This window comes from Hemitrygon akajei, chromosome 3, assembly GCF_048418815.1.
Source record: "Hemitrygon akajei chromosome 3, sHemAka1.3, whole genome shotgun sequence".
Taxonomy (NCBI): domain Eukaryota; kingdom Metazoa; phylum Chordata; class Chondrichthyes; order Myliobatiformes; family Dasyatidae; genus Hemitrygon; species Hemitrygon akajei.
The window spans coordinates 106051356-106078523 of NC_133126.1; the positions used below are offsets into that span (position 1 = coordinate 106051356).

At 39.8% G+C, this 27168-nt stretch overlaps 1 protein-coding gene across 5 annotated transcripts in view; it reads left to right on the plus strand.

The window, feature by feature from the left end:
• The window catches only part of cep63 (centrosomal protein 63), a 136557-nt gene that overhangs the window by 90903 nt on the left and 18486 nt on the right, over positions 1–27168 (plus strand). For 4 of the 5 annotated variants that reach the window (XM_073040554.1, XM_073040556.1, XM_073040558.1 and 1 more), the window contains 2 exons: positions 3585–3782; positions 10238–10440. In XM_073040554.1, the coding sequence (XP_072896655.1) occupies positions 3585–3782; positions 10238–10440 (401 nt within the window). The remainder of the gene's footprint in view (positions 1–3584; positions 3783–10237; positions 10441–27168) is intronic. The other variant, XM_073040557.1, reaches the window with a different exon arrangement.

Consider the following 27168-nt stretch of genomic DNA (forward strand, 5'->3'; position numbering starts at 1 on the left):
TCCAATCCTCTGGTACCATTCCCGTGGACAACAAGGACATAAAGATCCTAGCCAGAGGCTCAGCAATCTTTTCACTCGCCTAGTGGAGCAGCCTGGGGAATATTCTGTCAGGCCCCGGGGACTTATCCGTCCTAATGTATTTTAACAATTCCAACACCTCCTCTCCCTTAATATCAACATGCTCCAGAACATCGACCTCACTCATATTATCCTCACCGTCATCAAGTTCCCTCTCATTGGTGAATACTGAAGAGAAGTATTCATTGAGGACCTCGCTCACTTCCACAGCCTCCAGCCACATCTTCCCACTTTTATCTTTAATCAGTCCTACCTTCACTCCTGTCATCCTTTGTTCTTCACATAACTGAAGAATGCCTTGAGGTTTTCCTTTACCCTACTCGCTAAGGCCTTCTCATGCCCCCTTCTTGCTGTTCTCAGCCCCTTCTTAAGCTCCTTTCTTGTTACCCTATATTCCTCAGTAGCCCCATCTGATCCTTGCTTCCTAAACCTCATGTATGCTGCCTTCTTCCACCTGACTAGATTTTCCACCTCACTTGTCACCCATGGTTCCTTCACCCTACCATTCTTTATCTTACTCAGTGGGACAAATTTATCCCTAACATCCTGCAAGAGATCCTTAAACATCGACCACATGACCATAGTACATTTCCCTGCAAAAACATCATCCTAATTCACACCCACAAGTTCTAGCCTTATAGCCTCATAATTTGCCCTTCCCCAATTAAAAATTTTCCTGTCCTCTCTGATTCTATCCTTTTCCATGATAATGCTAAAGGTCAGGGAGTGGTGATCACTGGCCCCCAGATGCTCATCCACTGACAGATCTGTGACCTGACCGGGTTTGGTACCTAATACTAGATCTAATATGGCATTCCCCCTAGTCGACCTGTCAACATACTGTGACAGGAATCCATCCTGGGCACACTTAACAAATTCTGCCCAATCTAAACCCTTGGAACTAATCAGGTGCAAATCAATATTAAGGAAGTTAAAGTCACCCACGATAACAACCCTGTTATTTTTGCACCTTTCCAAAATCTGCCTCCCAATCTGCTCCTCGGTATCTCTGCTGCCTCCAGGGGGCCTATAGAATACCCCCAGTAGAGTAACTGCTCCCTTCCTGTTCCTGACTTCCACCCATACTGACTCAAAAGAGGATCCTGCTACATTACCCACCCTTTCTGTAGCTGTAATAGTATCCCTGACCAGTAATGCCACCCCTCCTCCCCTATTTCCCCCCACTCTATCCCTTTTAAAGCACTGAAATCCAGGAATATTGAGAATCCATTCCTACCCTGGTGCCAGCCAAGTCTCTGTAATGGCCACTACTTCATAATTCCATGTATGTATGCAAGCTCTCAGTTCATCACCTTTGTTCCTGATGCTTCTTGCATTGAACTATACACAAACTTTAGCCCTTCTACCTTACTACCTTTACACCCTTTATTCTGCTTCTCTTTCCTCAAAGCCTCTCTATATGTTAGATCTGGCTTTACTCCATGCACTTCTTTCACTGCTCTATCCCCATCCCCCTTGCAAATTAGTTTAAACCCACCTGAACCATGCTAGCAAACCTACCTGCAAGGATATTGCTCCCCCTCTAGTTCAGGTGCAACCCGTTCAATCTGTACAGGTCCCACCTTCCCCAGAAGAGATCTCAATGATCCAAAAATCTAAAACCCTGCCCCTGCACCAACTCCTCAGCCACGCATTCAACTGCCATCTCCACCAATTCTTAACATCACTATCACGTAGCACTGGCAGCAATCCTGAGAACGCCACCCTGTTCTTCAGCCTTCTGCCTAGTTCCCGAAACTCACACTTCAGGGATAGAAAATGCACGTCAAAAGAGTGTTGTTACGATAAACATGGTGGATTCAGTGTGCAGGTAGATTGGGAAAATCAGGTTGGTGCTGGATCCCAAGAGGCAGAATTTGTAGATTGCCAACAAGATGGCTTTTTAGAGCAATTCATGGTTGAGTCCGCTAGGGGATCAGCTATTCTGGATTGGGTGTTGTGCAACAAACTGGAATTAATTGGAGAGCTTAAGGTAAAGGAATTCACCCTGCAATTTGAAAAGAAGGTAAAGTCAGATGTATCCATGTTACAGTAGAGTAAAGGGATACAGAAATATGAGAGAGGAGCTGACCAAAATTGATTGGAACGGAACACTAGCAAGGCAGAGCAGCAATGGTTGGAGTTTCTGGGAACAACTCGGAAGACTCAGGATAGATGCATTCCAAAGAAATGTTATTCTAAAGGCAAGATGATGGAACTGTGGCTGACAAGAGAAGTCAAAGCCAACATAAAAGGCAAAGAAAGGGGATATAATAGAACAAAAATTAGTGTGGGATGCCAATAGTAATTTGGAGCCATTACATAAGGGCTTCTAAGGCAATTCCAGTGATCTTGATCCTAATGTCTCAGGTCCCTTACCACTCAGTATATCAGTTCAGTAGGATTCCTCACAACTATGTCAATCTTTAATTTTCAGTGCCGTTTAGCCTTGAGATATTTTTAAACTCTATGGACATGATGTATTAAGGAAATCTAACTTGTTGTTCATGTGGAATTTGACCTTTAGTGAAGTTTTTCCCAGAAGTTTAATTTGTAAAGAGAAGGACTTCTTTTGAACAGAGGGAGCAATTCTGGAATTGCAGCTAGTCTTGAAATCTCTGCAAAAGGAGAAAGGTTGCCAATGTGAAATTTGGGGTTTTGACATTCTGGCAAGGCGAGGGAGTTGCTGGGCTGGGGGGGTGGGAGGGAAGCTGTCAGAAGATAAGTGATTGTTGAGGGACTACCAGTAGGCCCATCATCTGAGCAGAAAGAAAGGTCATACTTGTGTGTCAGGCCTTCTGTGCTAAAATTATTTCATTATAAAGCAGATATGACATGAAAAAAAACTCAAAAGAAAAGGTTGCTGGTCATACTGGTTATCAGTGATTAAAAATAAATTTTAAAATTATGGAAAATCTCTGAACTCCTCAAAAATAAAAGTTTATTTTAAAGAGCTTTCTTGAAAACAGACAAGTAGATTTAGTGAAACTTGCAGTTAACATTAATTTGCTTGGAACTAGATTATGAGTGTTACCCATTTGTTATAGTGGTTTGGACTAATAAAAAAGAAAATGGAAGTACAATTTGCATCACAGTAATATCTGCATTAAGTTTCTGTCAGTTCTTTCACAGGCTGAACTGTGTTCAATGGTGTCTTGCGGAATGGAATCAGGCTATTCAGGCCAATGAATCTGCACCAACCATCAAGCCACTATTTATACTAGTTAAATCTCTCTCTCACCCAGTCTCCCCCCTCCCCCGATACCCCTCTCACGCCAACCACCCCCTACTTCACCAGCTCCTCTTAGACCAGTGTACCATCTTGCATGTCTTTTGGAAATGGGGGTGAAGTGGAATATCTGGGCAAACCTACACTGTCACAGTATGAATGTTCAGTCAACAACAGAGGTTAGAATTGTATCTGAGCCACTAGAGGCTTTGAAAGCAACAGCTCTGGGAATTGGGAGTTTGTATTCCATTGACACCATGTTCTATTTCTACAACAGCTGAGAGACCAGTTGGATTTGGTGGAGCAGCAACATTATTCTGAGTTGAAAGGAATGAAGTTGGAGATTTCACAGCTGACCACAGAACTGCACCAGCGTGATGTAACTATTGCAGAAATGAGTGTAGCCACCTCCAACGTGGAACGCCAGCTTCAGAGTGAACTTGAGAAAGCTGACAGAAAAGCTACAGAAATCAAGGTGTTTTTGATTAATCTCAGTCATTTATTTGAAGTTAAAATTCTGGAGATGTAGAACTTGCTGTAAATTTTCTAGCAAGTCGGGCAATATCCGTGGAGATAGAAACATAGTTGACTGTTTGGCTAAAGCCCCTTTATTGTATTTCTTTCAGTGCTGCCTGATTTGAAGATGAGGAATGAATTAAAGAGGCTAATAAAATCATGAGGGGGTATAGATAAATCAGTGGTCACATTCTTTTCCCAGGTTAAGGGAATTTAGCACTAGAAGGCATTGGTTTAAGCTACGTGTCTAAATGCATTTCAAATGGCGTAATTGGAGATCTTCCTGCCTAGGAAGACCCTGACGACTTAACCTGCGGGAACTGCATCTATCTGCAGCTTCTAACAATCCATGTTGAGGAGTTGTTGTTAGAACTGGAACTAGATGAGCTCTAGGTCATTCGAGACATTGAGGGGCAATAGATAGGACATCTTGAGGGATAGTTACACCCAAGGTGCAGGACACAGGAGACTGGGTGACAATCAGGAAGGGGAAAGGGGTTAAACAGCCAGTGTCGGACATTTTTGTGGCCATCCCCCTCAACAACAGGTATGCCACTGTGGATACTATTCAAGGATGGGGGTGACCTAACAGAGGAAAGTCACAGTGGTCAGGTCTCTGGCATTGAGTCTGGCTCTGTGACTCAAGGGAAGGGTAGAGAAGAGGCGAGCTGTGGTGATAGGGGATTTGTTAGGGGAACAGAAAGGAGGTTCTGTGGATGGGAATGAGATTTCCAAATAATATGTTGCCTCCTGGGTTCCATCTTGGATCGAGTCCTCAGCATTCTTGTGAGGGAGGGTGAGCATGGTTCAAGTAGGTACCAATGACATAGGTAAGAAAAGTGAAGAGGATCTTCAAAGTGAGTTCAGGGAGTTAGGTGCTAAGTTGAAGGACAGGATAAGAGTGCCAGATATATGATGAGAGCGTGTGCAGACGTGTTCAGACCTCAGACAGGTCAGGAATCAAAAGGTTGAATATGGTGCGACTAATGTTCTGAACTACGCATATTTCAATGCATGAAGTATTGTAGGAAAAACAGATGATCTCAGCACATGGATCAACACGTAGTCATTAGTGAGAATTGGTTGCAGGAAGGGCAGGACTTGAAGTTCAATATTCCGCAGCTCCTAAGGGATTCTACAAATATGTTAAGAGCAAAAGGATTGCAAGGGACAAAATTGGTCTTCTGGAAGATCAGAGTGGTAATCTATGCGTGGTGCCTAAAGTGATGGGGGAAATCTTAAATGGTTTTTTTTCATCTGTATTTACTCGGGAGATGACACAGTCTGTGGAAGTGAGGCAGAACAGCAGTGAGATCATGCACCCAGTAGTGATTAGAGAGGGGAAGGTATTTACTGTCCTGAGGCAAGTTAGGGTGGATAAATCCCCAGGGAAATTATAGGCCATCAGTTGTGGGAAAGTTATTGGAAGGCATTTTATGGGACTGGATATATATAAGTATTTGGAAAGAAATGCACTAAATAGGGTTAATCAGCATGCATTGTGTGTGTTAAGTCATGTCTAACCAACCTTATAGAGATTTTCAAGGAAGTTATCAGGGAAGTTGAAGACAAGACAGTGGGTGTTGTCTGCAAGAACTTTCGCAAGGCATTTAATGAGGTCCCATATAGGTGGTTGGTCAGGAAGGTTCAGTTGCTCAGTATTCAAGATGAGGTAGTAAATTGGATTAGACATTGGCTTTGTGGGAGAAGCCAGAGTGGCAGATGATGGTCTAAGATTGCAGAGAGGTTTTACACCATGTAAAACCTCATGATGTAAGGTGTTTGTTGAGGTAAAGATTGAGGGTTGGAGGGTGAGAATTCAGAGAGAGAATGGGCATGTGATAAACAGATGAACTGCAATTATTAATGATGGCAGTCAGTGCACATTTTGAGTAAGTTAAATAACCCTGATTTGAGTGGTGAATGGGAACAAAGTTAAAATTTCCTTTACTATAACCTGTGCATCATATTTTTGCAAAACTCGAGAGCTTTGAGATTTGTATTCCAGTTCAGTTTTTGAGAGTTTTAATTTATTTTTTTGCTTTTGAAGGATATGCAGTTTTGTATTTCAAAATAACGTACAGTTTCATGAAGAATTAGGTTTCTGTCACCAGTTGTGACGAGAATAGAAAATTGTACTTCTAGCATGATGGCACCAGGGACCAACAGCAACATCTTGCAGACAGCTCAGAAAACTACTAGATATTCTTCTTCTAAATATACTTATTCTGACCTGTAATTTCCCCTTTAAAGATTAATTTTTGAGCAGACAAAACGATTTGGCATTTCTGCTATATCTTGGGGGATTTGTTGAAGATGAGAGCAGAGAGTGCAGTTATGACCATCACTGGGATTGTTTGCTCCATTGATTCTTAATGGTGGAACATGAACTCTTTGTCAGCTCCATGATTCTGCACCAATTAAAATGCCAAGCAAGATTAAAACAGTTGAGGACAAGAGCAGACATCTGCCTGTGTCTGAATTCTCGTTTTGCTGCTGATGGTGGCCAGAAGGTGCAGGACTTTTGTGTCCCATACCGCCGGGTTCAGGGGCAGCTGTTGCCTGCAAACATCAGGCTCATTGGACTGGCTTCACTTTCTTCAGGCACTCCATGGCTATGGACCTATTTTTGGGGACTCTGTTTAATATTAATTGTTTACTTTTTATTGTTTGCACAAATTGTTCTTCTTTTTCACACATTGGGTTTTTAATGGTTTTGTGTAATAAGTGTACTGTACTTTGAACTTTGAAAATTGTACAGGCACTGGTCCTATTTAATAAATGTGATATACTCGCTCCCTCAAGCTCAATAAACTATGTAAAAGAGGGAAGAGCAGTAAATTATGATAATCATGAGGATATGAGGAGCATTCTGTCCAGCCATAAACAGTGCTTGCTCCCATGTCAGATAAATGACAGAAGAAACGGATGCAGAGGAAATTAAAATTTCTTTCTCCTGCATCACTTTCATGCTATACATTTAACTCTCAATTTTCAAATCAATGCCCATTTTTGTATGCATCTTGGGAACCAATCCAGTAGTCATTAGCTGTTCAGCTTTGTGATTTAATGTGATCCTAGGTTTCTGAAGTAACTCAGTGGTACCTTATTTTTAATATTGTATCATTGAATGTTAACAATGGGATCCTTCCCCTCTTACTGCAAGTTTTACTCTAACTGGTACTGGGAAAGCAACATTTCTTGTATCTTTTCATCACAGCTTGCAGAGAAAGTTGTATCTGCCCTCTCAATATACTTTCTCTTACAAAGGTACTGTTCCTTTTGTGCCTAGACCTTGTGTGAGAAATATTGGAGAGGGAAAAATCGTAGTTATAGCATTTTCAAGTACCTTGAAATTAATTGGTTAGAAGAGGCAGGTAAAGGGTTTACTAGAATGGAAATCTCACTGTCGGCATTCTACTCCATCAAGTGCGTTAGGAGAGGATTCACTGGAGTGATGGGAAGTAAAGCAGAGATGGAAAGGGAAGTAAAAGCAGAAGAATATCCAGTAAGTACACCATTTTAGCCTTTAGATTTTAACAGCGTTAGGCACAGCAAAGACCATGGTGATAGTTGTGAGGAAAGTTATGAGAGGCATCTAACAGAGCGTGGGAAAATTAAATGGCTAGTGTTGATAGGCATTGATGTCGATAAACATTTAAACCATTCTATAGTGGTGCCAAGAAAATAAACATTTCTCAAAAATAACAGACAGAAATATGAGACAACTAAAAATGTAAGAAAAATGAATGTCTTCAAAAAGTGCAAAAGAGCAAGGCTGAGTATAATAAAGTTGATAGAGTATTCTTTGTTGAGTATTACAACCAGAGATTTTGATCAATTTATCTGAGAATTTTTATTTGTGAATCACATCCTCCTTTTTCCGCCCAAAAAACGGAAAACTAAAAATTCAATAACTGAAAAGTATTTATCCCCCTTTGCTCGATACTTAGTTAAACCACCTCTTCCAGCTATTACAGCCAGCAGTCTTTTTGGATAAGTATTTATTAGCTTTGCACAGTGGACAAGATTTGCCTATTACTCCTTGCAAAATTACTCAAGCTGTGCCTGGTTAGTTGGGGAGCAGCAGAAGACAGCAATTTTGAGGTCAGAGATATTTGATCAAATTAAAGACTCTGACTCTCAAGGACATGAACTTTCTTCATTTGAAGCTACTCCATTGTTGCTCTGCAGTGTGCGTGGGTTGTTGTCTTGCTGTAAGTCAAACTTCCTCCCCAGTTTAAGCTTTCTGCCAGAGGCTAGCAAGTTTAGCAGCGTTCATCTTCCCATCAATCCTGACCAGATTCCCAGTCCCAGCTGCTGAAAAGCTTTTCCATAGCATGATGCTGCCTCTTACTGTTACCGTACTTTACAGTAGGGATGGTGATACCTGGCTGAAGTTCAGAATTAGATTTACGCCTCATTTACAGCTCAGTGTTGAGGCCAAAAAGTTGTACTTTAGTTTCATAAGTGATCATAAGACCTCTTTCACATCTTGCCTTACAGGTAAAGATATGTTTTTTTTTAGTTATGGCTTCTTCTTTGCCACTCGTCCACAAATACCCATTTTGTGCAAGGCCTTAGAGATTGTGGAGCCATGAACTCCACCATCTCCAGTTGCGGCCACCGACTTCTGTAGCTCATTCAGTGTGACTGATAGCATCACATTAGCTTCTCATGGAAGTGTCATTTTTCTCCAGCGACTAAGTTTAGAGGGACTGCCTGACCTAGGCAGTGTAGCTGTGGTTTCATATACTTTCCAGTTTTTTACAATGGCCTACACTGAGGAGAGAGGTATGTTCAGTGCCTTTGAGGTAGTCTTGTACCCTTTCCCAGATTTCTGCAGTTCTATTATCATTTTTCTGACTTTCCTTGAATGCTCTTGCCTTCATTTTAATTTCATCTGTTAAAAATCTACTATACTGTTGGACCTTAGAGAGATGATATTTATTCAGGTGATCTTCCAATTTTATACATCAACAAACTGGGTGAGTTGGTAAGATTATCTACAGTATTGCACCTGAGGAAAGCTAGCATCAGGGTAGAAAATACACAGTGAGCAATAGGCCACTTTCAAGAAATTATGGATCTGTATTCCCAGATCCCTGTACTCTACTTCACTTTTCAGTGCCCTAACGCTCACCATGTAAGTCCTACCCTGATTTGTCCTCCCAAAGAGCAACATTACCACATTATCATCAAGATTGTTGGTATAGGTGACAAACAGCAAAGGGGATTAATACTTTTTCAGCCTCACAGGTTTTGGAAATTTTCATTTTATTTGACATGATGCCCAGTATTTTGTAGATCATCTCAAAAATCCTACGTCAATGTATGTTAAATTTAGAAAATGCCACTGTAAAATGTGAAAATAGTTTTAGGGGCAACAGCATCAGTATCATCCATCTCTTCAGTGAAGGTGTTAACTTTGTTTTCATGAAAATCTTTACCCACATTCACTGCCACCCCCTATATTAGGTTTTTTGATAAAGTAGGTTTTGCAATTATTCACTTGCTCTTTACATGCTGAGTTTTCTTTGATTCTACTTGCTGTTTTACCTTTTTTTGCCATTAGAGGCATACATCACAGAAATGGGTCCATCATGTCCATCACGTTTCCATCAGTACAAATCCTATTTGCCAGCAATAGATTCCCAGCTTTCTAAGTATTGCTGGTATCAGCATTCACTTAGATATTATTTTAACCGCCACTCCCAGAGGGAAATAAAGCTAACATCATACTCATGTCCTGCCAACATCCTTCTAAATGTTCTCTATACTCTTCCAATCTTATAGTTATCTTTCCTGCACTAAGGTGACCCAAGCTACAGACAATTCTCCAAATCTGGCCTCATCAGTGTTTTATACAACTTCAACATAACATCCCAACTCCTGTACTCAGTACTCTGATTTACGAAAGCCAATGTGACAAAAGCTTTCTTTATGACCCTATCTACCTGTGATGCCACTTTCAAGAAATTATGAATCTGTTTTCCTGATCCCTCTACTCTACTGCACTTTTCAGTGCCCTAACACTCACCATGTATGTCCTACCCTGATTTGTCCTCCCAAAGAGCAACACTGAGATTGTTGATATAGATGACAAACAACAACGGACCCAGTACCAATCCCTTTGGTGCTCCATTAGTCACAGGCCTCCAGTCAGAGAGACAACCATGTACTACTGCTCTCTGCCTTGTCCCCTGAAGCCAATATCAGATATAATTCTCAACCTCATCTTGAATGCCAAATGACTGAATCTTATCGACTAGCCAACATATGGGACTTTGTCAAAGGCCTTGCTGAAGTTATCATTTGAAGAATGAAATGGTTGATAAGATGTGTTAGTTATTTGCCTTCAGAAGTTATAGGGAAGAATAAAGGTAATATATTTTTCATTCATTTCAATTTCAGCAGAATTGTTCACTCATGGACCTTCGGGATGGCTACTTTTCATCTCTGAGGCAATTGGAACAGGAAAATCAACAGCTCCAGAAAGAACTAGCTGACGTTAGAAACAAACTGGAAATGTCAGTCAAAGTGTCTCAGGAGAGATATGAAATGCTTCTGCTTCAGATACAGAACAAGCTGATAGACATCAGAGAGACTGAAGACAGGTATGGAGGCTTTGGTAGTCATGATGTTTCAGAATACCTTGACTGGGGATTATGATAGACAAAGTAGACAAATTCATTCTCTTGGAATTGGTCATGTCTTGGAAACACCATGCGTTTGTCATGGTCTCCAATAGGATATGGCTACCTGAAGTAGATACCCAGTGTAAATGGCTTTGGAGGTCCTTAACAATGCCTTATCCCTGAACTGTCAGATCAAACATGGCAAATAAATTTCCCACAGTTTACTGCTTTTTGATGAGTCACTGCTAACAAGTTGAACTCGAGGGAGTAGCAGCAGAGGTATAGAGTGTACAATGATTGAAGGACTTCAACATCTATCCTCATTTGTAGCACAGCTAGAAAGTCAGCAGCTTGGGATAATGTCTTTGACTCCATCATTGTTTGGCATGGATATCTCTGTACAGGCAAGTTCATAGCTTTGCAATAATGGTATGCTGTGTTGTGTTGTGCAGCACTGGCACTTTTGTTAAAAGGGATAACCCTAACCCTTTCTGTCAAGCCAGGGAACTAAGTGAAATGAAAATGAAATGAAATATCTTTATTGTCATTGCATGGTACAATTTGTCGTGCACCAATACAGCAAAAATGAGTTTGCAACTCTCGTACTCAATGCTATAAAACAACAAATAAAATAAATAAACAATAAATAAAATCAAGTAACCAGCCAGTACAAGCAACATCCAACAGTACAAAAGCGCAACTTAGATGCATGACAGCCATAAAACCAGTATTAAAAGAAGCAATATAACAAATTTATGGATGATGCTTGATCAATTGGTTCAGAGCAATTATAGCTCTGGGGAAAAAACTATGTTTCAGTCTGGAAGTGCAGGCATAGAAAATCTTATAATGTCTGCCAGATGGAAGAAGTTCGAACAGATGATTGCATGGGTGTGTATTGTCCTTACAGATGCTTGTAGCGGGAGGGGGGGGCGTCACGTGATGACGTAGGGTCGAGACATTGGGAATCCAGCTCCCTCGTAAAAAGTAATGAAATAGGGTTTAAATGAAAAAGAGTTAACAAATACCTACTAGAAACTATTTATAAGCAACTCAGGATTATTTTTTGATATGGCTCCTAAACCGAAACAGAAGAATGTTACTACTTCGAAGACTGCGCAAATCGGCGGGGAAGAAGGCCTAACCGTCTCGGCGAAGCCTCAGACTCAAGTTGGATCTCCTCCCGGCGAAGTGCATGGCACTTCTGATGATGCAGGACAGGAAGTTGCAGCAACGTCGGCGGTCTCTAAGAAGAAACGGCAAGAACAAGGCATGCGCGAAGAAACAAGTATGCATGAACAGATATTATCAAAACTACAAATCCCAACTACAATTGGAAGTGAATCAGAAGTGGAATCAGACTCTTTGGGAAACACAGAGGAAGAAGAAGAGGAAAAGGAAGAGGAGATTAAAGGAGACATAAGAGATATCCTGATATATATGATGAATGAATTAAAAGCTATAAGAACAGATATAAGAAGGATGCAGAATACACTCGATAATGTGGTGGAAAAACAAAAGAAGATGGATAATAAAGTTAAAGAGATGGAAGTAAAAATGGAAGAAAACACTGAAAGAATAGATAAGATAGAAGACAATAATCTTGCCTGGACAATAGAAAGAAAACGGATGTTGGAAAAAATAGATGCGCTTGAAAACTCTAGTAGACGAAATAATATTAAAATTGTTGGTCTTATGGAAGGTACAGAGGGAGAAAATCCAATAAAATTCTTTCAAGAATGGATTCCGAAAATTTTGGAAATGAAAGAAGGAAGCCAAGTAATTGAAATTGAAAGAGCACACAGCTTTAAGACCAAGACCTCAACAAGATCAAAATCCAAGATCAATTTTGATAAAATGCTTAAGGTACCAAGATAAAGAAATGATCTTGAAGGCAGCTACTCAAGGTGCTAAAAAGAGAAATGGGCCATTGATAATAGAAGGGAAAAGACTTTTTTTTTATCCAGACATAAGTTACGATCTTCTGAAGAGGCGGAAGGAATTTAATCCAGTGAAAAAATCTTTATGGGAAAAGGGCTATAAATTTTTATTGAGCTACCCAACAAAATTGATAATTTTCCTGGATAACGAAGAAAGCGGAGAAATTTGTACAAGAGTTACCTGATGTCCACGAGGAGGAGTAAAGAATTATAGAAATGAAGTGGACTAATGATGAAGACTGAAATAAGGTTGGACCTGACGGACATTTATAAGGGAAAAAAAATAGTTGAGTATTAATTGGGAGTAGAGACATTAATTATTTTCTTTTTTCTCTTCACTAATATATTTTCTTTTTTTTTTGTGGGGGAGCTGGAGGAGCTCCTGATCGATGGCTGCGAGTTTCACGTGTACAATCATGGCGATTGCCATGACCCGTAAAATGAGGGGTGTAATGTTGTGTTCTTTTTATTCGCAACATTAGTGGGGGGGGTGGTTCCCTATATATTAGTTACCTTTCTTCTATTTTTCTTCTTTTTTGCCTGGATGGTTGGGGAGAGACTCATAGCAACATGGAGAATTTTAAAGAGTTCCCAAGGTATCATGAATGATTAATTTACTTAATTTTTAAAGTTTTAATGTTAATGGACTTAATGGACCTGTGAAAAGAAAAAGACTTTTAACATATATTAAGAAAATGAAAGGAGATATAGCTTTTTTACAAGAAACACATTTAACAGAAACAGAACATAAGAAATTAAAGAGAGATTGGGTTGGAAATGTCATTGCAGCTTCATTTAATTCAAAATCGAGAGGAGTTGCAATTTTGGTTAATAAAACTTTACCAATTAAAATACAAAATGTAGTAATTGATTCTGTGGGGAGATATGTGATTATACATTGTCAAATTTTTTCAGAATTATGGACTCTTATGAACATTTATGCACCAAATGAAAATGATGCAAAATTCATACAAGAAGTTTTTTTGAACTTGGCTGATGTACATGATAAAATATTAATAGGTGGAGACTTTAATTTTTGTTTAGATCCAGTTTTGGATAGGTCAACTAAAGTTGCTACAAAATCAAAAGTAATAAAACTAACTTTATCATTAATGAAAGATTTAAACCTGATTGATATGTGGAGAAAAATTAATCCAAGAGAAAGAGATTATTCATTTTATTCAAATAGACATAAAACTTACTCAAGGATTGATTTTTTTTATTATCAAAAAATATTAAGGATAGAGTGAAAAGTGTGGAATATTAAAGCAAGAATACTGTCAGATCATTCCCCCTTGATAATGACAATGATAATGATGGATAAGGAGGAATCGATCTACAGATGGAGATTTAATTCAATTTTATTAAAACGTCAAGATTTTTGTGATTTTATGAAAAAACAGATTCAATTTTTTTTGGATACAAATTTACATTCAGTTGAGGATAAAATTGTATTATGGGAAGTGATGAAAGCATATTTAAGGGGTCAGATTATAAGTTATACATCTAAAATTAAGAAGGAATACATGGCAGAAATAGATCAATTGGAAAAAGATATCATAAAGTTAGAAAAAGAATCTCAAAGATATATGACAGAAGAAAAACGAAGACAACTTGTTAATAAAAAACTACAATATAATACACTCCAGACATATCGTACAGAAAAAGTAATTATGAGAACAGAAATATTATGAATTAGGTGAAAGATCACATAAGATTCTTGCTTGGCAGTTGAAAACAGAACAGGCTTCTAAAACAATAAATGCAATTAGAACAAGTGTAAATAAGGTTACTTATAAACCTTTAGAAATTAATGAAACTTTAAAATTTTTTTTATACTGAACTATATCAATCAGAATCACAAAATAAGATTGCTGAGATAGATAAATTTTTATCACAAATAACCCTTCCAAAATTAAATTTGGAAGAACAGAAAGGATTAGATATGCCCTTTACATTAAAAGAGGTTGAAGAAGCTTTAGGATCACTTCAGAGTAATAAATCACCAGGAGAAGATGGTTTTCCTCCTGAATTTTATAAAAAATTTAAAGATTTATTAATTCCTCCTTTTATGGAATTAATATATCAAGTGGAAAGAATGCATAAACTCCCACAATCTTTTTTAACAGCTATCATAACTGTATTGCCAAAAAAAGATAGAGATCCTCTAAAACCAACATCATATAGGCCTATTTCTTTGTTGAATACAGATTATAAAATAATAGCAAAAATTTTATCTAATAGAGTATCTAAATATTTACCAAAATTAATACATATGGATCAAACAGGTTTTATTAAAAACAGACAATCAATGGATAATATAACCCGGTTACTTAGTATAATTCATTTGGCACAAAAAGAGGAAATGAGTGTGGCAGTTGCTTTGGATGCAGAAAAAGCATTTGATAGATTGGAATGGGATTTTTTATTTAAGGTATTGGAAAAATATGAGTTAGGAAAATCTTTTATACAATGGATTAAAACCTTAAATACTAATCCTCAAGCTAAAGTAGTTACAAATGGTCAGATTTCAACACCATTTTGCTTAACGAGGTCAACTAGACAAGGCTGCCCATTATCACCTGCTTTATTTGTATTGGCAATAGAACCACTAGCTGAATTAATTAGAACAGATCCAGACATTGAGGGCTTTAGAGTTAATCAAGAAGAATATAAGATTAATTTATTTGCTGATGATGTTTTGATTTATTTAATAAACCCATTGCAATCTTTGCAAAGATTATCTTTTAGATTGTAAGAATATGGGAAAGTATCAGGGTATAAAGTAAATTGGGATAAAAGTGAAATTTTACCCCTTACCAAAGGAAATTATAATCAATGTCGATTAGTAACTCAATTTCGATGGTCAATAAATGGGATAAAATATTTAGGTATTAGAGTTGATAATGATGTAAAAAATTTATATAAACAAAATTATTTGCCATTATTAAAAAAAGTAAGAGGATCTTGATAAATGGATGATGTTACCAATAACATTAATAGGTAGAGTTAATGCTGTAAAAATGAATATATTTCCTAGATTGCAATATTTATTCCAAACTTTACCAATACAATTACCTCAGAAGTTTTTTCAAGAACTGAATAAATATGTAAGGAAATTTCTTTGGAAAGGAAAGATGTCAAGAATATCATTGGAAAAATTGACATGTAAATTTGATTTAGGAGGGTTACAACTTCCAAATTTTAAGAATTATTATAAAGCAAATCAACTTAGATTTATTGTGTCTTTTTTTGATGAAAAAAACCCGGCATGGATTAGAATAGAATTAGATAAGATAGGAGAAAACATACCAGAAGATTTTATATATAAATGGGAATCCAAATGGATAAGGGGAAAAAAAGAATCTCTTATATTAAGACATTTGATTGATTTATGGAATAAGGTAAATATGGATGATGAGATAAAGAAATCTTTATTAGCAAAAAGAACTTTAATTCAAAATAGGCTTATTCCTTTTACAATGGATAATAAACTTTTACATAATTGGTTCCAAAAGGGGATTAAATATATAGGTGATTGTTTTGAAGGAGGTATATTGATGTCGTTTGATCAATTAAAAAATAAATATAAAATATCAAACAACACTCTTTTCTGTTATTTTCAATTAAAGGCTTATTTATTGCCTTTAAGCTGGGTCAAACAATGTTGATGCCAAAACCTAGTGAAATAGAAATATTAATTCAAAAAGGAAAAATTAAAAAATTTACATCTTGTATGTACAATTTGATTCAAAAACAGACAATTAAATCAGGAATTCATAAATCAAGACAAAAATGGGAATTTGATTTGAATGTTAAAATTGATGGAAAAAGCTGGTCAAGATTATGTTCTGATAGTATGATAAATACAATAAATGTTTGACTTAGATTAATACAATATAATTTTTTACATCAATTATATATAACACCACAGAAAATAAATAGATTAAATTCAAATATGTCCGACCAATGTTTTCGATGTAATCAAGAAATTGGTACTTTTTTACATTCTACTTGGTCTTGTTTAAAAATTCAACCATTTTGGATAAATCTAAGACTTTTATTGGAACTGTTACGAACCCCGTAACTGGGTCACTTACCAGCAAAGATAGAGAGGTCCGCTGAAGTCTGATGGTACTATTTTTAAACGTTTTTATTTATAAAGGGGCACAAAAGTAAGGTTAATACAAACATACAAATATGTCGTCAATACTCAATCTAAAGCGCGGGTATAGTAATAATCAACAATACGAAGTAGCTCTATCGTTTGTCTAGGGGTAAAAAATATTGTCCGATGGAAATATCAAAGTCTCTGGAGTTCATGTAGGCTTTTAGCCTTTTTCGGGACCGCTGGGGTTTCACGTGTTGGAGAGAGAATTTTTGGTGAGAAAATAAACTTGCCAGCCTTTTGGACTCAAATCGTTGAATTGGGAACGTGGGTTCCCCGTTGTCAGTTCGAAGTCCTTTTCGGGGTTATCAGCCACTCGTTCCCCAGGCCAGGGGAAACGAACCACACGTGGCTTCCAAATAGCTTCCCGTCATCACGGGAGCGATGAGCGATGGTGTCTCCTTCTGGTGCGTCGCTGGGGTACTGCCTCCTGCAGTCCCCTTTTTATCTTGACTTGCAGAGTTGTAGATGTCAATCAAGGTAGGGTGATACAATCCCCACCCCACAGTGCCCGAGGGTGTCCATGTTGCCATGATAGCTGGCACGTAGTATAGAGTCGCTATCCACACAGGTGTCTCTAAGAACAATGGTCAAAATCCATTGCATTGTCTCTCATTTCCTGAGTCCAAGGCCCGAATTAATAGCGATCTGGCGATTCTCAGGAAGGAGGGGGCTGGTATCATAACAGAACAAATTACTGGAGTACAACTCCCACATTGTCCAATATTATTTTTATTAGGAGATATTGAAGGGACAATACCGAAACTTAAATTGAATAAGTATCAGAAAAAATTTATAAAAATTGCATTGGCAGTAGCCAAAAAAGTTATCGCAGTTTCTTGGAAATCTGATTTATATTTAACTATGGATCATTGGAATAATGAAATATATAGTTGTATCCCAGTTGAAAAAATTACATATAATCTAAGAAATGAATATGATATATTTTTGAAAATTTGGCTCCCATACCTACAAAAGATAGGATTAAATACATAGGTCCTTTGAAGATAAAATTATAAAGTAATTGGGGAAAGTAGAAATAAATATTAAAATTATTTTGAACTCCATGGAGCATGTGGGGATCCTCCGATATCCAGGCAATCTTTCTCTTCTTTCTTTCTTTTTTTTTCTTTCTTTAGATAAGGGTTATGGGGAGGGGGAGGATTAATATTATTTTTCTCTTTCTTACTATTTTATCATCACATTTATTCTTTGTAATTTTCAAAAAATTTAATAAATAAAAAAACACAAAAAAAACAGATGCTTGTAGCTTTCCTTTGGCAGCATAAGCTGTAGATGTCCTCCAGGGCTAGGAACTGTGTCCCGATGATCTTTGTGTGCTAGAGGTGACCCGCTGAAGTGCTTTCCTATCAGCTGCTGTACAACTGCGATACTGCATAGAGATGCAGTATGTTAAGATGCTCTCTATGGTGCAGTGGTAAAAGGTCACCAGCATCTATTCAGGTAGGCCAGCTTTCTTCACCGTCCTGAGGAAAAACAAGCGTTGCTGTGCTTTCTTAACTATTGTTGTGGTGTTAGTGGACCATGTAAGGTCTTCTGAGGTGTGTATTCCCAGAAACCTGAAATTGGATACTCTCTCCACTATGTCTCCGTTAATGTAGACTAGAGCATACTCGTCGTCCTGTGACTTTCCAAAGTTGATCATTAGCTCCTTAGTCTTTGCTGTATTAAGAGACAGGTTGTTCTCTGAGTTCAGTAAGTTCTGTACTTATGCTCTGTATGCTGATTCATCTCTGTTGGAGATCACCCCAATCACTGTTGTGTCGTCTGCGAATTTGACAATGGTATTGGTGTCAAATGCAGGTACACAGTTGTAAGTGAAGAGGGAGTAGAGTATGGGACTTAATACACAACCTTGTGGTGTACCAGTGTTCAGGATAGTAGTGGAGAACAAGTGAGGGATCAGTCTCACTGCCTGTGAAAGCTCTGACAAGAAATTCAGGACCCAGTTGCAGAGTGATGAGCTGAGGCCTAGCTGGTGGAGTTTGGAGATGAGCTTGCTGGGAATGACAGTATTAAAAGCAGAGCTAAAATCAACAAACAACATCCTCACGTATCTGCCCTTTCCTTCCAGATGTGTCAGGACAGTGTGAAGAGCTAATGAGATGGCATCCTCTGCGGACTTGTTTGCTTTACAGGCAAACTGGTATGAGTCCAGTGTAGAAAGAATAGTGACTTTGATGTGGGAGAGGACCAATCTCTCAAAGCACTTCATTATTATTGGTCTGAGGGCAACCGGACGATAGTCATTCAAATTGTTGATATTTGTTTCTTAGGGACAGGCACTATGATGGCTGACTTCAGGCACTTGGGGACCGTTGCCTAAGATAGAGGCAGATTGAAAATTCGCGTAAATACATCAGCCAGTTGTTCACCACAGTCTTATATACCCGTTCTGGAACTTCATCTGGGCCTGCAGCTTTTCGTGAATTGACCCTCTGCAGCATGCGCTGTACATCATGTGTGCTCAGTGTTCATTCTCTATGGCCAGGATTCTTGCACTCCTCACATTGTTGTTAATTTCAAACCGGAGCACAGTAGAAACATTACCACACATAGCAATAAAAAGTAACACCAAACTGGTTAAATTGTAGCATTGAAATATACGAGCACTAAATAGGATGAGAATTACATGGCAGACAGCAGTTGAGAAATTGTATTCCAGAACTTGCTGACGATCCAAGAAACCTGTTCCATTGACCTGTTAATGGAAAAATTTCCCTGGTGTGTCCTAACCATTACCGTACCATAAGATCATAAGATATATGAGTAGAGTTAGGTCATTTGGCTCATTGAGTCTGCCATTTCATTATGGCTGATCCATTTTTCCTCTCAGCTACAATCTCCAGCCTTCTCCAAGTATCCCTTCATTCCCTGACCAATCAAGAATCTATCAACCTCTGCCTTAAGTATATGTAAAAGCTTGCTTCCACAGGTTGCTATTCTTGATGGGGGTAGAAGTGTTAAGGAACTGGACATGCAAGGTGAAAGTGAGGCGATCAAGGCGAGGGAACTTGCAGATTGTGAGGAGAGCATGTGAAATGTCATGGATATAAGTCAGAAGGGATTGAATAAAGGGGGATAAAATGGAGTCAAGGTATCCAGACATGAGTTTAGTGTGGCAAGTGCAGGCAGACGCAGTGGATGTACCCAAACAGTCAGGCCTGTAGATCTTGTGTAGGAGGTAGAAATGAACAGTGCAGGGTAAGGAAACTATAAGGCTGGTGGCAGTGGATGGGCGATGTCCTCATTAGTTGATATTTGTGATGATGTCAGAGACAATGTTCTAATGGTCCTGAGTGGGGTCAAATAAGAGGAGGTGTCTGAGAGTTTACTGCCTGCCCCTCAGTAAGCTAGTGGTCAGTCCACCAGACTACAATGCCACCACTTTTTTCTGCAAATTTGATGCTGAGATTGGGATTGCATCAAAGAGGCTGGAGGGGAATGTGTTCGAAGGAGGTAAGGTTTGAATAGGAAAGGAGTGCTGAAGACTCGTCAGCAATTAGTGGTGAAAAGATCCAGCGAAGTCAAGTGGAACATGCTGTGGAGACTGTGTGGTCATGCAGTCTGAGTGTGACCATACACAGCCTCAGAATGGAGAGACATTCATTTAGAACAGAGATGAGGAGGAATTTCCTTAACCAAAGTGAAGTGAGTCTGTGCAAATCATTGTCACAAATGGCTCTGGAGGCCAAGTGATTCAGTATATTTAAAACGATGGTTGATAGGTTCTTGATTAGTCAGGGTGTCGAAGGTCTTGGACTGAGGCAGGAGGACAGGGTTGAGAGGTATAATAAATCAGCCATGATGGAATGGCAGAGCAGACTCGATGGGCCAAATTGCCTCATTCTTATGGTCTTATAACAGAGCAGGGTGTCCAAGAAGAAGAGGTGGGTTGGAGAATGGGGGAAGGAGTTATAGGTGCGGGGTGGGGAACCCTTGCCAACTAAGCGGGCTCGAAGATAGAGGCGATGGAAGGAAAGCTTAGTATCTTGGCCCCAGAACTCACTGAGGTACGGGCGAAGGAGTTCAAAGGTAAGGCATTGCTGAGGACAGCGATCCACCTCAGAGAGGGAACATTGGTGGGAATATTGGTGGGAATAGTGAAGGCACAGCAAAGATCAGAGGGGGGAAGAGGGTTGGTGGCATCAGATGAGAGAGGATGGTTGGGGTGTTCAGGGAAGGTTGCATGGGAGTAGCAGCCGGGGTTGATGGAGCCAAAGCTGAGTCATAGAATCATAGAGGAGTACAGCACAGAAATCATTTAAACTGCCTACTCCAATCAACCTGCTCTAGGACCATTGCTCTCCTTACCCCTTCCACACGTGTACCTATCCAAACTTTGCCTAAACGTTGAAATTGTGCTCACGTACACTGGCAGCTCATTCCACACTTTCATGACCCTCTGACTGAAGAAATATTCCCCTAAACTTTCACCTTTCGCGCTTTACCCGAACCTCTAGTTGCCCCACCTAACCTCAGTGGAAAAAGCCTGCTTCCATTTACCTTATACAGTCGGCCCTCCTTATCCGCGGATTCAACCAACTGCGGATCGGGAAAACCCGGAAGTTCTCTCTCCAGCATTTGTTGTTTGAGCATGTACAGACTATTTGTTCTTGTCATTATTCCCTAAACAATACAGTATAACAACTATTTACATAGCTTTTACATTGTATTAGGTATTATAAGTAATCTAGAAATGACTTAAAAGTACAGGCAGTCCCTGGGTTATGAATGAGTTCCATTCCTGAGTCCATCTTTAAGTCGGATTTGAGGTCGGAACAGGTACATCCTGTATTATTTAGCGTCAGTTAATCAAATGTTTTTCTTAGTATATAGTACATATTTGCATATAAAACACTTAAGAAACATACGTATTTCAATAATTAAACCACTGCATTGCTTAGTAGTAATTGTAGCTTTCATTGGGGCAGGGCCTTTCACATGCTCCATTAAAATTGTTCTGATCGTTGACCGACTGTAGCCTAACGCTTTTCCAGTGACCGATAGCGTTTCACCTCTTTCCGATGGCTTTATAACTTACACCTTATTTTCAATCGTGATCGTGATTATTTTCGTGAACAGAAGAACTGCGGATTCAGAGCTACACCAGGTCCTAATGTCCACTGCACTGAACATGTTAAATAAAGTTCGGGGTTCCGCTGGGTCCTAAAGACTGCCGCACTGATTCAGGTTAAATAAGGGACTTGAGCATCCGCGTGGGTCTCGGGACCAATCCCCCGCAGATAAGGAGGGCCGACTGTACATACCCCACATAATATTAAATACCACTTTCAAATCTCCCCTCAATCTTCTACGTTCTGAAGAATATAATCCCAGCCCATTATCTCTTTCTTTATAATGCATGTCCTCCAGATCCAGCAACATCCTTGTAAATTTTTTCTGCACTCTTTCAGCCTTGTTTATGTCTTTCTTGTTGGTAGGTGACCAAAACTCAAAGGATTTCAATGGTACATTTAATGTCAGAGAAATATATACAATATACATCCTGAAATGCTTTTTCTTCGCAACCATCCACAAAAATAGAGGAGTGCCCCAAAGAATGAACGACAGTAAATGTTAGAACCCCAAAGTCCCCCCCCCCCAGCTTCCCTCCCTCCCAGGCATAAGTGACAGCAAGCAACAATCCCCCCTCCCCCCCACCAGCAAAAAAAGGCATCGGCACCCTCCACCGAGCACTAAAGTGTGAGCAAAGCAACAGCAAAGACACAGACTTGCAGTTACCCCAAAGACTTAATATTTCACCCAGTATTCAACATACCACAGGCTCTCTCTTTCTCCCTAATAAGGGAAAAAGAGCTGTCTCCGTTTTCACAGCGAGCAGGGAGACATAAACAACTCGCTGGTTTATGATGTTAAAAATCCATTACATTGCTTTTTTTTTTAGCTCTGTGGTACACAGCCATACCACAGATCTGGGTACACAGCCGTAGATATTTCAACTCTCCTGATGACACACGGGTCTCCTTCGATCCTCCCATCTCCAGAGCCCTGAGATCCTAGGCCTCCAAAGCCGAGCCCTTAGCATGCCGAACAACAACGGCTGGTTATGAAACCCCGAGAGCAGGTCCCATCCCCGCAAAGAACCGTAGTCAGCGTGTATCTCCATGTCAGGGTCTTCAAAGAACCCTGAAAAGGAAAAATAAAGATACTAAAAATGGAAATAAAGCTGTTTCCGAATTTGCACACAGTACTCCAATTAAGCCTCACCAATGGCTTATACAACTTCAACATACCATCCCATTTTCTGTGCTCAGTACATATGTAACCCTTTTACTGGGCTCATCTGCAAACTTGGCTTACTAATGAGCTCTGCTAACTGCTACATGATTCAATGGTGAGAAGACCACCTTTCACAAGCAATGTTTGTCTAGGTTCGGTATGATTTTGGGTTCAACCAAACAGAAAAGTTGGGGTGTTCCAATTAAAGAAAACTCAATTTAAGTGAATACTGTGTAAATACTGCCCATACACAATTGGTTGGCAAGAAATAACAGATCGTACACTGCATAAAATTAATAGAAATTATATTTACAAACTTCATCTTTATCGAATAGTTACTAGGAAAGAGGACATTAAAAAATAAAAGGATCAATTACAGTTAAACCAGTTCAATGAGCACACGAAGTTGAGGCTCATCCTGGAGTTGTCTTTCCTCACGCACTAGACCCACAATCTGCGTGAAAGCACACGCCACATTCTGAACTTGGCTCGAAATTCATCTCAAACGGGCTCTCGAGAGCATTGGCCCTTGCTTCTTGGAGCCATTCATCTGCACAAAATACTTTGTGCAACAGGGATGTCTTCCAGCAACATTCTGTGGCATCTTTCCCTTCCCTGCAGCTCCCACCAAAATCCCCCAAACCAGACGACTGTACTTCAGAAAACTCTTCCCCACAGCTGTCTAGAAGCTGCTGTCAGATCCCACTAATCTGATTGGCTGACTCACATTCCTAAGTTGGACAATGTGTCCTTATCTTTAGTTGAAGCCAAAACACAGATTTCAGCATGGCACACTGCTTTTACAGAAAGCTGCTAAACTACCCCACAGCAGAGCGGTAAGATTCATAACCAGGGTATTGCACATCAATTTATGAAGGCCAATGTGCCAAAAGCCTTCTTTATGACCCTAACTACTTGTGGTGCTACTTTCAATGAATTATGGATCTGTATTTCCAGATCCCTTTGTTCTATCACACTCTTCAGTGCCCTACTGAAGTAACTAGTGTAAGACTTACTCTAGTTGGTCCTACCAATGTGCAAAACCTCACATTCTCTGCATTTTCAGCCCATTTTTCCAGCTGATGCTAATCCCTCTGCAAACCATCTTAGCTTTCTTCACTATCCACTACAGCCCCAATCTTGGTGTCATCTGCAAATTAACTGATCCAGTTCTATCATCCAAATCACTGATATAGATGACAAACAGCAAAGGATCCAGCACCTATCCCTGTGGCACACCACTAGTCAGAGGCAACCCTCTACTACCATTCTTTGGTTTTTCCCACAAAGCCAATGTCTAATTCAATTTACTACCTCATCTTGAAAGCCTGGTGACTGAACCTTCTTGACAGGCCTCCCATGCAGAACCTTGTCAAATGCCTTCTTAAAGTCCATGTAGACAACATCCACTGCCATGCCTTCATCCACTTTCCTGATAACTTCCTCAAAAAACTCAACAATTTTGTTTAGGTGTGATCTACCATGCACAAAGCCATGCTGACTATCCTTATTCAGTCGATGCCTATCCAAGTACTTATACTGTATGTCCAGTCTATTAATAAACCTCCCAATTACTTTTTCACAACTGTTATCAGACATATAATTTCCTAGCCTTTTTTAAATAGTGGAACAACATTGGCTATCCTCCAATCCTCTGGTAACATTCCTTTCGTTAAGGATGTTTTAAATATCTTTGCTGGGGTCCGGCAATTTCTGCACTTGCCTCTCGTAATGTCTTAGGCTACACCTTGTCATGCCCTGGGGATTTATTCACCCTGATTTGCCTCAAGGTAGCAAACACCTCCTCTTTCTCTGTAATTTGTACAGGGCCCGTACAATGATGCTGCTTTGTCTCACTTCTATTGACTCTGTATTCATCTTCCAAGTAAATTCATTTAAGATCTTCCCTATCTGTTTTGGCTTCCCACATGGATTACCATTCTGGTCTTCTAGACGACCAATTTTGCCCTTTGCAATCCTTTTGCTCTTATCATATCTGTAGAATCCCTTGTGATTCTCCTTCACCTTGTCTGCTAGAGCAATTTCACGCCTTCTTTCAGCTTTCCTGATTTCTTAAGTGTTCTCTTGCATTTCTTGTACTCTATGAGCACCTCATTTGTTCTTTCTTGCCTATACCTGCTATGCACCTCCTTTTTTCTCTTAACCAGGGCTTCAGTATCTCTTGAAAACCAAGGTTCCCTACTCTTGTTATCTTTACATTTAGTTCTTATAGGCACATACAAGCTTTGTACTCTCAAAGTTTAGTTTTTGAAGGCTTTCCTCGTATCAAGTACATATTTGCCAGAAAACAGCCTGTCCTAATCCACACTTGCCAGATCCTTTCTGATATCATCTAAATTTGCCATTCTCCAATTTAGAATCTCAACCTGCAGACCAGACCTATCTTTTTCCACAGTTACACTGAAACTAATGGCATTGTGGTCACTGGATGCAAAGTGTTACCCTACACAAACTTCTGTCACCTGCCCTGACTTACTCCCTAATAGCAGATCCAGTATCACACACTTTGGGACTTATACATACTGATGAAGAAGACTTTCCTGAATACTTTTGACAAACTCTATCACATCTAGTCCTTTTACAGTATGCGATTCCTGGTTAATGTGTGGAAAGTTAAAATTACCTACTATAACAACCTTATGTTTCTTGCTTCAGTCTGCGATCTCTTTAGAAGTTTATTCCTCTAAATTGTTAGGACTGTTTGGTGGTCTATAATAGAGCACCATTAACATGGTCATTCCTTTCAGTCCTCAGTTCCACCCGTAACGCCTCACTAGATGAGTTCTGATGGAGCACTGCCGTGACATTTTCCTTCACTAGGAACGCCATCCCTCCTCCTTTAATTCCTCCTGCTCTGTCATGTCCAAAAGCAACAAATCTCCAGAGCATTGAGCTGCCAGCCCTGCCCTTCCTGCTATCACTAATGGTGACAACGTTGTAATTCCAGATGTTGATCCATGTTGTGAGCTAATCTGCCTTAACTATGGTACTACTTGTTTTGAAATATACACAGCTCAGGAGACTAGTTGCATCATGCTCAACCTGGTGATCCCTGACTTTGTCTGAGGTCTTACCAACATCTGCCTCCACAGCTTCTCCACTAACTGTTCTGACACTCTGGTTCCCATCCCCTTACAACTCTAGTTTAAATCCCACTGTGCAGCATTAACAACCCTTCCCACTAGGATATTAGTCCCCCTCCAGCTCAGGTGCCAGTCGTCCCTTCTGTATAGGTCTCACCTTCACTGGAAAAGAGCCCAATAATTCAAAAGTTTTATGCCTGCCCTTATGTCTCCTACATCAACTTCTGAGCCATGTATTAAACTGTACAATCGTCCTAATTCTGGCCTCACAAGCACATGGCACAGGTAGCAATCCTGAGTTCACAACTCTGGAGATCCTGCCCTTTAACTTAGCACCTAACTCCCTATGCAGAACCTTGTCACTGGTCCTACCCATGTCATTGGTACCTGCATGGACCATGACCTCTGGCTGTTCACTATCCCACTTAAGAATGGTGAGGACTCGATTCAAGATGTCATGGACCCTGGCACCTGGGAGGCAATGTACCATCCAGGAATCTCGTTCTCACCCACAGAACCTCCTGTCCATTCCCCAAACTAATGGATCCCCTATCTCCACAGCGTGCCTTTTCTCCATCCTTCCCCTCGAAGTCACAGATCCACTGTGACTCTGTTAGGTCAATCACACCCGTCCTCCCCGCCACCCCCCCCCCCCCCCACCTACAGTATCCAAAGTGATTTACCTGTTGTTGTGTTGTTGAGGGGGATGGCCACAGGGGTACTCTGCACTGGATTCCTTTTCCTTTCTTAACTGTCACCCAGTTTCCTGTGTCTTGCACCTTGGGTGTAACTACCTCACTAACTGTCCTATCAATCACCACTTCAGCCCTCCAAATGATCCGGAGTTTATCCAGTTCCAGATCCAGATTGTTAAAAGTTGCAGCTGGATGCACTTCTTGCAGTTATTGTTGTCAGGGACACTGGAATTCTCCCTGCTTTCCCACGTCCTGTGAGTGGAGCATTCAACTATTTGGCCTGACATCTCTATTGATATAAAGTAGGGAAGAGAAAAAAGCTATACCTAGAGCTTTCCTTTGATTTCTCTGACTGAAATAATATCTCTTTGCTAAAGCCTCAAAGAGATTAGAGCCTTAAGATCACCACTCTTTGACTCTGTCCACTAAGACTGTGGCTGCTGTGCTTTCCTTTAATTTGCTGTTGCTAATCAATGCCAAACACGGATTGGTCGCTGGTCAGAGCTTGGCGACAATGGTATCAGGATTTCCTGGTG